The sequence below is a fragment of the Castor canadensis genome, chromosome 2 (genome assembly GCF_047511655.1).
Source record: "Castor canadensis chromosome 2, mCasCan1.hap1v2, whole genome shotgun sequence".
NCBI lineage: Eukaryota > Metazoa > Chordata > Mammalia > Rodentia > Castoridae > Castor > Castor canadensis.
In genome coordinates, this window is record NC_133387.1 from 135370696 (window position 1) to 135383076 (window position 12381).

The following is a 12381-nucleotide window of genomic DNA, read 5'->3' on the forward strand; positions in this document are numbered from 1 at the left end:
GGTTCATGTTTGTGTCATCAGTACTCCAAACAGGTGATAGTGAATACTTAATAAATTTATTTGTTGAGTGAATTAATAAAAGGATTCCTCTCAGTTGCTTAGCATTGAATGATGTATAGTCCTGCTTTCTGTTGTTTTCTAGAAAATGTCTTTCCAGTAAAAAAAAATGATGTAAGTTTCTGAGTGTAGAGACTTTTCTGTTGCATGTTTCCCAGTGTCTAGTCCACAGTTCTGCAATGCCATTGCCACGAGTCTTTAAAACCTGTAATATATTTAAATTGAGAAATGCATTCCTCCTCTTCAGTGACCAAGGGCAGGCCCAGTGAAGGACCGCCCAAGATATAAAACCAACCAATGACAGGAGCTCCCTTCCCCCACACCCTAGTTGATGCAGTGATTTTCACCACAGAGCAGAAGGAAGCCCACTACAGAGCAGAAGGAAGCCCATGCTGGGGTAAGCAAGGGTGTTGGGGGAAGGCAGGAGGACAGATTTCTTAATGGATTATATTAAGGTGAAATCCAGGGAGTTCTGTGCTCATCAGGAAGGCCATAATTTACATGATAAAAGTTGGTTATATATGTTTTAATGAAATGATATTTTAAATGCTTGACGAGATCACATTTTTAAAGCAATTCCGTGGGGAAGGAAATTTTCTGGAAAGTAAGGAAGCATTTCCAAATGACTGTATGTGATAAATATGAGTGTTCATGTACAGGTTTCCTTATTCTGAGGCTCAAGTGTTTGGTTAAGTTTCTTTATTCTTTCATTTTGTTTTAAAAGTCTTTAATTGGAATCTTTCATATTCATACTGAGTCCTCTAAATGTAGGCTTCTTTTATTTAACTAATAAGGAGCTCTCTGTGATGCTCCAAAAACCATTCTTAATGTTGCATTGTAATCAGGAAGTGGAAAGCAATATTCTGACATCTGAGTTTTTCAGCTCTCTTCTTTCCTCAGCTCAGTGGGGCCTCCCCCAGGCAGAAGGGAACAGTTACCTTCTGACTTTCCCTTTGAGGAACTAAACAGAGTCCTTTTTTAGCCCAAGCCTTGATCCCTGGGTGGCCCACCGATTCATTCCGATTCCCTTGGTCTTTATTTATTTTCTCTTGTCTGATTGACTCTTCTTTAGCTCTCATAATTAAAAACCGGATTCTACCTTTCATTATTTACTTATTAAAATGCTGCATCCTATCTTCCCAATTCTCATTCTTAAAGAAATCAACTAATTCTTTAAAGAAATAATAATTTTGTGTTTCCTGAGAATACCTGGTTCTAAAAATTCTCCTCAGCCCCACATGAGAGAGTGACAAATCTTTCAGTCTTGGCCTGAATTTGTTTTTTAGTTGAGGAGAACAGGAGAGGAGAAGGCAAGTGGAAGAGAGTCCATTGCTCTGGCTACCATGGTGAATGGCACAGAGAACCCAGGGCTGGAACTTCAGGTAATTCATCAGTTTAGTTTCTGTGCAGTGTTGTGAGCTGTCACGTGGTTTCTGTAGGGTCTTTGGAGTCTCTTGATCTCCGTTGTGTCTAGCAGTGCTCTGTGACTGACCCCAGTTCTCCCTGTGCTTACAGGAGGAAGGAGTAAATCCTGAAGGAACCAAGAGGACTGAAGTGCAGAGACACAGCCTTGGGGATGGCCTGGGGTCTCCTCCTCACCTGAGGTACAGATGTTCTGGATCCAGTTTAGTTAGGACCTGAGGACCTGGTGTGGGCCGGGTAAGAAGAGATCAAACCTACCCCATTCTCAAAGAGCTTGTCTTATTTTGGAGACGAGACCACAACCACCCCACATTTCCACATGCACATATCTGTACTCTATGTAATTGTTTATAAACCCATGCCACAAACAAGTTCATGAGTGTTGGTAGGACTGACAGCAAAAGTAGCAGCAACAAATATAATGAAAAGAATAGCTTGCTGGGCACTGGTGGCTCATGCCTATAATTCTAGCTACTCCGGAGGTAGAGATCAGAAGGGTTTAGGTTCGAATCCAGCCTGGGCAAATAGTTCTTGAGATCCTATCTCAAAAAAACCCATCTCAAAAAAAAGGGCTGGTGGAGTGGCTCAAGTCCCTGAATTCAAACCCCAGTACTGCAGAAAATAAAAGAAAAAATAAAATAGCTAACGTTTATTGAGTACTTTATGTAATTTATTTAATTTTCAATACAGGTATGTACTAATTTTAATACTTTTCTTTAAATTGGAACATTGAGGCTTAGAAATTAATTTAACTATATCAATAAAAAAGTGTTTCTGGAATACTCAGATTTAGTGATGAGGAGAAAAAGAAACCTGGAGGAAGAAGACAAAAGGCTGTAGTATGAAGTATAATAAAGAAAGACAAAGAGCATGGTATCTTGTAGTCAAGAGAAGGGTCTCAAGAACAAATGTACAGTCCATAGTGTTAGGCGAGCATGGGATATAGAAAGAGGAAGAGTGAGAAAAATCTTTGACTTTGATAATGAACCTGGTCTCAGAAGTAAAGTCAATGGAAGTTTTGTGGGTAAAATAGGCCAGCTGGAATCCATGTCCAATAGGGGTGGAAAAGGGTCTGGGTCTTTATAACAGTGCAGAAGTCACACATTGAGAATCTGTGAATATTGGCTAGTTTATAAAGACAATGTATGACTGTGAGCCCACGCACTTCCAAACCAAAGCTTATTGTTTTTTCTTTAAGAATTAACTCAGTTTCTTCTTGACTTTTTAAAATTGTCTTCTTCTTCGCCATTTGTTTCTATATACAAATTTCTATGTAAAATATGTCATATAATATAAATATATATCAATTGATTTGCATCAATGTGGACATTACCACTTTGTATTTTTGTTTTTCCTCTTATTTTATATGTCACATGTTTATGAATTTACAATGAGATCTTTGCAAATTTTTCATGCTTATATAATATTTCATACTTTAAAGTTTAGTGATTAACAATGTGAATTCCAGAGTCAGATGGTTTAGAACTATATCTGAGCTCTACCCAAAGGAGTGCTGGTAAATGTTTTAGAACTGCTTCTCTTGTGGTCATGGTAGCACCTGCCTGAAATCCCAGCACTTGAGAAACTGAGGTGAAAAGATCTCTTGAGTCTAGGCGTTTGAGACTAGCCATGGCAATACAGTGAAATGCTGTCAGAGATAGAAGGAGAAACAGAGTTGGGAGAGAGAGAGAGAGAGAGAAAGACAGAAAGAGAGAGAGAGTTGATTACTCTCCCTTACCCCTTTACCTCCCATCCCCCATTTTCAACAGCTTTCAGTAAACATCCTTGTATCCTCTCCCTTCACATCTTACATTTTGTGACATTACTAATGCTCTATCATTCTCTTTTGCTTTTCCTCTTGCCCTAGTTCCACAGAGTAGTTACACTGTTACAAACATGTCTCCATCTGAGTTTGTATATGATTATTCTTGTTTTGTGTATATGTTTATCTTTGGATCTGTCTTCCACATGTGAGAAAAATCATGTGGCCTTTGTATTTTTGAGCTTCTGCTTGCCCTTTATTGCATTGGTTGTTTTTGAAATAGGGTGTTGCTTTGTGCCTTGGTCTGCCTACGTTGCAATCTTCCTATTTGTATTTCCTTGTATCTCTGGGATAACAGGTGCATGCCACCACGTCCAGCCATTGGTTGAGATGGGGCCTCATGAGCTTTTTTGCCAGGGTTGGCCTTGAACCGTGATCCTCCTAATCTCTGCCTCCTGAGTACTAGGATTATAGGCTTGAGCTCTGTACCTGGCCAGTGGTTTTTGTCCCTGATTTTATTTGTGGGCTATTTTAAAAAATATTCCCTGATGATTCTCTAGATTTCAAGGGTATCTGTTTTAATATCCCCTTCTCATCTTTAATTTTATTAATCTGTATCTCCTCTCTCTTTTTTTTTTTTGGTTAGTTTGGCTAAGCATTTGACAATCTCAGTTATCTTTTTGAAGAACCAACTTTTTGTTTCTTTGATTCTTTGTATTGTTCTTTTAGTTTCATTAATCTCAGTACTGATCTTTATTATTTCTTTCTGCCTACTAATTTTGGATTTGGCTTGTTCTTGTTCTTGGTTTTTTTTTTTTCCTAAGATCTTGAGGTAAATTATTAGATTATTTATTTGAGACTAGTCTGATTTCTTAAAATAAGGCATCCATAGTTATGAACTTCCCTCTTAGATGCCTTTGCCATATCCCAAAGGCTCTGGTACTTATGTTTTCATCTTCATTTGATTCTAGGATTTTTCACATTTCCTCTCTAATTTCTTCAATAACCAATTGACCATTCAAATGTGTATTGTTCAGTCTCTGTGTTTGTATAGTTTCTGTGTTTCCCTTGCTATTGATTTCTAATTTGATTCCATTGTCATGTGGTAAGACACAGAAATTATTTCAGTTTTTTGTATTTGTTAAGACTTGCTTACTGGCCTAAAATTTGATCTATTTTGGAGAAAGTTCTGTGAGCTGCTGAAAAGAATGGGCATTCTGCATTGCTGAATAGAATATTTTATAGCTGTCTGATTTGATTTGTGGTGTAGTTTAATTCAAAGTTCTCTGTCTTTTTCTATTTTCTTTTGGTCTTGATCTATTGGTGACAGTAGAATGTTGAGGTCACTCACTGTTACTATATCTGGACTATCTGCCCTTATGCTCAGTAGTGTTTGTTTTATGAAATCGGGTTCACCAGCCTTTGGTGTGTGTGTATATATATATATAGATAGATAGATAGATAAATATATATATATATATATATTTATAATTGTTATAGCTTCTCCTTCTTCTTCTGTACTAGTGATTGGACTCAGGGCCTCACACTTGCTAAGCAAGCACTATACCACTTGAGCCACTCCCTCAGTCCTTTTGCTTTCAGTTTGTTTTTCAACCAGGGTCTCACCTGTGTGGCTTGTTTTGAGATAGGGGCTTACTTTTTCCTGGGCTGGCTTCAAACCACAGTCCTCCTGCTTCCACCTCCTGAGTAGCTGAATGATATATTTTCTTGATGGATTGTGCCCTTTATTGACATGTAGTGACCTTCTTCATGTTTTCTACTAATTTTGGCTTGAAGTCTGCTTTGTGAGATGATTGTAGCTAATCTTACTTGCTTTCAGATTCTGTTCACTTGGGATACTATTTTTCCATTCTTTTACTTTGAGTCTGTCTATGTCTTTGCCAGTGAGGTGAGTTTCTTGTTGTCAAGAAATAGGTGAATCTTGTTTTTTAATCCATTCAGCCAGTCTGTGTCTTTTAAGTAGAGAGTTAAGTCTGTTTACATTTAGGGTTATGATTGAGAGGTATATACTAACTTCCCCTTCTTTTTTTTTTTTTTCAGTACTGGGGCTTGAACTCATGGCCTTCACCTCGAGACACTTCACCAGCCCTATTTTTGTGAAGGGTTTTTCAAGATAGGGTCTCGCTGAACTATTTGCCTGGGCTGGCTTTGAACTGGGATCCTCCTAATCAGCTAGGATTACAGACATGAGCCACTGGTGTTTGGCTTCTCCTTTGATTTTTAAAGGATAAATTTCTGAATAAAGGAGGCTTTTTTGGCAGTTATTTTGTTTTATGGCTTGAAATACATCAGTGCATTCTATCCTGGTCTTACAGGTTTCTGATGAGCAGTGTTTTTTTATTCTGATTGGTTTGCCTTGGTGGCTTTCAGCATTCTTTCTTTGTTCTTACTCTTGGTATTTTAAGTATAGTAGGACACAGAGGTACTTTTCTAGTCATGTGTATTTGGAGTTCTAAATGCAACATGTACTTGGATGTTCATTTATTTCCCTATATTTGGGAAGTTTTGTGCATAATTGCATTGAGTATATTTTCTATGCCTTTAGTCTGTAGCTTGGTCCTCCATTTTACACCACAGATCTGTAGGTTTGATCTCTTACTTGTGTTCCAGAGGTCGTGGATTTTGTGGCCCTGATTGCTTATTTAGTCATTCTGTCTGAGTATAGTGATTCCTTGAGTTGGTCTTCAATCCCTGCTATTCTTCCTTTTGCCTGGTCTATGGGTAATGCTGTCCATTGAGTTTTAAAATTTGATTTCTTGAGATTTTGCTTTCAAGATCTGTTTTTTTCTTTCCCTAGAATCTCTATATCTTTGCTGAATTTCTCATTCAAGTTGTTGAATTTCTTCTTCTTCTTTTTTTTTTTTTGTGGTACTGGAGTTTGAACTTAGGACCTTGACTTGCTATACAGGTGCTTGACCACTTGAGTCATGACATCAACCCTTAAGTTGTTGAATTTCTAATACAAGTTGTTGACTTTTTCATTCAGGTCTTGAATTGACTGATTTACTTCATTTGTGTGTTTATTTGAATCATCTTTGAGGTTATTGACAATTTTTTTTTTTTTGAGCTCTGGGGTTTGTACTCAGGGCCTCATGCTTGCTAGGCAGGCACTCTTACTGCTTGAGCCACTCTGCCAGTCCATTTTTTTTGTGATGGGTGTTTTTGAGCTAGGGTCTTGTAAACTATTTTCCCAGGGCTGGCTTAGAACTGTGATCCTCTTGGTCTTTGCCTCCTGAGTATCTGGGATTACAGGTATGAGTCACTAACACCTGGTCTCATTGATAATTTTTAAAACTAGATTTTTCTATTTTTTGTCATTTCAATCCAATATCTTTGGAATCAGTTATTGAAGAGCTGTGAACTTTTGGAGGCGTCATGTTGCCTTCCATTTTCATGTTTCTTGTGTTTCTAAGTTGTGATTTAAGTATGTGTTGGGATGAATGTTTCTTTCTGTTTTATTTGGATATCTTCTTAGTGACCAGCCTTTCTCTCTCTCTCTCTCTCTCTCTCTCTCTCTCTCTCTCTCTCTCTCTCTCTCTGTGTGTGTGTGTGTGTGTGTGTGTGTGTGTGTGTGTGTGTGTGTCTTGGTGGTACTGGGGTTTGAATTCAGGGCTTTGTGTTTGTTAGGCACTAGGGCCATACATCCTGCCTACCTGCCTTCTCTTGAAAGCTCAATCCTCATTAGTACTCAAAAGGAGAAACCAAACTGTTGTAACAGCATCAACTCTGTTCAGGCTGTGCTGAATGGGGACTGAGGGCCAGGCTAGTTAAGGGTCAGTTGTCCACTTCATGGCTGCATTCACTTTAGAAGATATCCTTCTTTGCATACACAATGAACTTTGCAGCCTGTGAGCCTGGCAGGTTCCAACTTGCTCCACAAGTCTCCCAGCTAGTGAAACTCCAGGGTGACAAGTCTCCAAGTCTAAGGGTGTCACCCAAGTGCATTGGAGAGTGGGGGAAATAGAGTACTGAGATCTACATTAGGGGTTGTGGAATCAAAGAAACCTGGCAGTCTGTCTATTGGTCTCAGTACTTTCAGACCATGCCCCCCAATAGTAAACCACTCTGCAGGAAGGAAGAGGAGAAAACTGAGCAATTTGCTAGATTTGCTCAGAGCTCTCATTCCTGCCTGGCAATAAACCACACACAGGAGGGAGGCAATACTGGAAGCCATGATATCTGCTGGCCTTGGATGGGAGCTCTTACTCTCTGCTGTGCTCACAGGAAATGGGGCTCACTCCTTGTCACAGAGGACAGGGCCATCAATAACTATGCCCTTCATAGGTCAAGATCCCTACAGCCTCAACTTTGCAGCAGGTCCACAACTGGCTGTTATACTCTCCAAGACTGCCTCTTGTGACTGTTTTCTACCCAGACACTGCCCTCAGACTCCCTGATTTGTGATTGTTCCTTGTTTTCAGGTCATCATTGAAGCTCAGTCTCAAATAATAGGTCCCCTGTGAAGATGGCACCTGGCTACAGCTGAGATATAGTGAGCAACAAAATAAGTTTCTTTTCTAATGCTGTCCTGCCATGCAGGAGGAGTCACTGTCCCACCAAATCCCCACACTGGATTTAAGGCTTCAATAACGGTGGGCTTATCCTCAGGTTAGGGCTGGCAGTTTGTTTTAGTAGGGCTACCTGTCTTCCCTTGTGTCTATGGCTTTGACTTCCCCCAACCTCTGGGACCTGGAGTTGGATCTGATGTTCTTCCTCTCTTTTTATCTTTGGAATATAGCCTATCCTTTATTTCCTTGACTCTTTAGTCATAGACTTGTACAGAGGAAGCTTCTACTCCACCATGTCATCCCAGAGGAGGGCTAGATTTTGAATCTCATTTTCTCTTTTCTTAATTATTTAAATAGCACCCATATAGGTTTAGTTTCCAATTCTTCCCACTTCCTGCCAACCTATCTTATACAGCTTTTACCAAAAGAAACTAAGATAAGACTCTGAAATCTCTTGTACAAGAACCTCTGTGGATCCCATTGGTTCCTGAACTAACCCAACTCCACAACCTTTGTGTTCAAGTCTCCCCATGTCCTCTGGTCCCCAAACAACATTTGTACCCAACTTGGATTACCAACACTAACTCTTACAATTCCCTTTCTAGCCACCCTATGCTCTAGTGAAAGTCAACTATCAACTGTTCCTTTTATATAAAACTAACCTCTCTGTCATACTTCATTGCTACTGAGTGAGTCATCTTCACTTTACAACTTTCTGCCCAAATATAACATATCTTTTCAAGGCCCAACTTGAGAGCAATCATGTCCATTATACCATCCCTAATGCTTCTCCTCTTTGACCTCACTGGCCTCAGTCCTAAGAAGTCCCTTTCTTCAAATTTCCATAGCATTTTATTTGATCCTCTTGTAGCACCTAAAACTTTTGACATTAGTATAGACTTATATACATTATTTTTCCTATACTGGGAAAATATAAGTAAACTCTATGTCTACTTCATTCTTTCATCTCCTATAACCTGGGACAGTGCTTTGCCCATAGTATGTATTCAACAATTCCATTATATTAAAAATTTAACAAACACATGTTAATACATTACTTATATAATTTAGGTAGTAGACTTTCTTAGTTTTTTCATGTATACATTTTTCAATTCTATTTTGTACCTTTATTGATTTTTAAATGTGCTATTTCTTATTTCTCTTGTTTTTTTTTGCTTGATTAGCTCCTATGATCTGGGATTCTTTGTAGGATGCAATATGTGTGGCTCTAAGCTGATGCTTTTCCATACAGATTTTCAGTTTGTCAGCAATAATGATTAGACTGTGAGTCCTTTCTCCATTCTAATGTTTCTTCAACTTTGGTCTCATGAAGCTAATGTGATAGTTTGAAACTATTAAAAAATATTTTTTTCTGCAGTACTGAGTATTGAAGCCAGGGCCATGCACATGTTAGGCGAGCACTCTACCCTTGAGCTGTATCCCAGCCTTCAATGTACATTTGAATTTTGTGTTTCAGTGACACAGTTCATAATTATTTCCAAGTCACTTTAAAATTTAACAGGCATTAGTTTTTCCCTTAAAAATATTTTTTCCCTTAAAAATTTGCATTAGTTTTTCCCTTAAAAATTTTTTTGGGGGTGCTGGAGGTGTTGCTCAGTGGTAAAGCACTTGCTTAGCATGTATGAGGCCCCAAGTTTGATCCCCAGCATGGAAAAAAAATCATTAGATTTCTTGTTGATTTATTCTTCAAATAAATTGTCTTTTCAATTTGCCAAATTCTAAAAAATATTCCTGGCCAGAAGTGTCGCTTATAGGTTTAGCATGGATGAGACTCTGGGTTCAATTCCCAGCACCAATAAATAAATTAAAAAATGCAAATATTCCTGTAGGGAGTGAAATTATTATTGTATTAAGAGTGTGTATTAATTTGCAGTGTTGTCATTTTGTTCTTTTTGGTTAGAACAATGATTCAGGTCTTTGTTTATTCATGTCTTCCTTATAACTATCATTGGAGTCATACAGTTTTATAAAATGAATTTATTTGTCCTTATCTATAACATACTTAATTGACTCTGAGTATAAAATTTTCACCAGTGAACTTGGGATATGTCTTATAATTGACTGCAAGTCATAGTTTAACTTGCACCACATGGTGTCCTTTATTGTGTAATATACAATATACACAATATATATTCCTTGCTTTGCAAGGAAGGCTTTACCTAGGAGTAAAGTAACATTTAGTTTGATCTTGGAAGATGAATAGGAGTTTATCAGATGGAGAATAGTACCAGAACTTCTCAGGCATGGGGTCATGAAAGGTTCTTATGTGTTTCCTGATGATAAGACAGTATGACAGAACACTGGGTTGTATAAAGGGAAAGGGTGACACTGTGAGACGAGAAATGCCAGTTGTGGACATGCTGCAAAGTCCCAAGAGGTCTGACTTTATATTAGGGAGCCAAAGGGACTTTTAAGGAGTAGAGAGAAAGGAATCACATTGTTTCTTAGGAAAATAACTCTTAAAGCAATGTGGAGAGGGGACTGGAGTAGGGAGAGATTGGTAGCTTTAAAATACTCTTGTTATTGTCTAGGCAAGAGATGAAAGAGATGAAGAGGTAGAGAGAGTAGGGATAGATTAGAGAAGTCAACTCCAGAAGTACTTTGGAAAAGAACTGACAAGATTTAACGACTAAAATCCAGCTATTCTCAAAACAAACACTCAGAGCCTTGCTCTATTCTCTCTCATTTGGTTCTCAGTTGCTCAGGACATCCTTAATCTTATCTAATGCAAAATGATTTTATTTTCTTCATTTCATTACTCTTTCAGACTTGACCTATTTCTCTAAAGCAATTTAGTAAAGTGTAAATATTTTAGGGCAATTTCTTTCTGTTGTTAGAATTTAAAGAAATTGTTGGTGGTAAGAAGTGTTTGTTTTTAAGTTGTAATGAATCTGAATACATTTGACAATCAAAAGAAACCAGAGGAGAGGACAGAAAATGTGTAATAATGAAATAATTGTCAGAACAAAGTCCTGATGAACTTTCAGAGGTAGAATTGAGATTATGAGTTGGAGGATTGCCTTGGTAAGTGGGAAGGTCAGTTTTTGCCAAGATGTTAGAGGAGAAGCTGTTGGATCAGAGGTGTAGTGAGATGAAAACAAGGGAAAACAAGGAATCTAGACCAGAGGATGAATTTCTATAAAGTAGGAGGTGTACCTGCAGACAGTAAGATTATCTGCTCTCCCTGTCACCTTCAAAGACCCTCAGCTGTGTGCCTCCCATCCTGAGGGTCAGGACTGAGAGATGATAGGGTGTTGGGGCTGGCTTGGCAGGGATGCATCCTGTCTTAAGTTTGGGTCTGGCTGGGGAAGGGTTATCAGAGCTTAGAGCCCTGGATAAAAGAGACATACAACTTTCCCAATGACTTTTTGTTTAAACCAGGCAGGAGATTGAGGTGGGAGGATCACTTGAGCCCAGAAGTTCAAGTACAGCCTGGACAACATAGCCAGACCCTGTCTCAAAAGAAGTGTGTGTGTGTGTGTGTGTGTGTGTGTGTGTGTGTGTGTGTGTGTGTGTGTGTGTGTGTTTACATGAATGGTTTACTGTTGAAGCTAATTATCAGGAAAGAGAAAAGTGATCATATGCCAGATTAACTTTTCTGTGAAGCCTGTTGCATTTCAGCTCCACGTTCTTTTTAGGTAAACCTCAAGTTTGTGTGGAGCTTAGTTAAGTAAACACAACTCACAAAAATGAAGTGGAGCTTTTACTCCAGACTGGACTGCCTGAGTCTTCTCCTCTGGTTGGCAGTCCATCACTGTTGGTTCACCTGCTTATTTCCCTAGCCATTTAAAACTAATATTCTTGCTCAATTCTAGCAACACAAAAAGTAAAAATAAAAATAGTATTCTTCTCAAATTCCCAGCCCAACTTCAATACCCATTTTCTCATCCTTGTCTTCACTGGTCGTTAACTTTTTTCATTCACCATGGCCATTCCACTTATAATTTGACTTGACTTTGCCCTCTTCTATTTTTCTTTGTCTCTCAGAAAGAGAACAGCCCCTCTCTTGCTCTTTTGCCAATCTGTTAGTCTCTGCTTTTTAAGTGGATCACTACAAATTACAATGTAAATACAATTAATGGCTTACTGCTGTCATCTTGCTGTTTGTTTCTATTTTTCCCCCTTTTCCTCTTCTTATGCCTTTCAGATTACTTGAATACTTTAAAATTATTCCAGTTTTATCTCTTTGGCTGGCTATTAGCTATAACTCTTTATTAGTGGCTGCTTTAGGATTTATAGTATACTTTTAAAATTTACCAACTCTGTCTTCAGGTAATATTATAGACACTGTCATATCGTATAAGAAGCTTTATAATACTATAAAGGTTCTAGCTTTCCTCTTGCCTTTTTATTCCTGTTGTAACATATTTTATATATTATAAATGTCACACCACACTGTTATTTTTGTTTAAACAGTAGATTATCTTCCCATATGTTCCAGCTTAAATGTATCTGCACCTGCATGAATCTTTATCTCTCTCCCTTCTTTATCGGAAAACCCATATACCCTGAATCTGAAGCCAATTTCTTTATCCATTTTCTTAATTCCATTCCTCACCATCCCCTTTCACAAGTTTGTTCCCCTACATC

The 12381-nt window shown here is 38.3% G+C and overlaps 1 protein-coding gene across 1 annotated transcript in view; it reads left to right on the top strand.

Annotated features, from left to right (window-relative positions):
• Positions 1 to 1400: 1400 nt before the first annotated feature.
• Positions 1401 to 12381, top strand: part of LOC109692715 (sodium/nucleoside cotransporter 1) — a 33579-nt gene continuing 22598 nt past the window's right edge. The window contains exons 1-2 of the mRNA XM_074058860.1: positions 1401 to 1439; positions 1573 to 1661. Of these exons, the coding sequence (XP_073914961.1) occupies positions 1401 to 1439; positions 1573 to 1661 (128 nt within the window). The remainder of the gene's footprint in view (positions 1440 to 1572; positions 1662 to 12381) is intronic.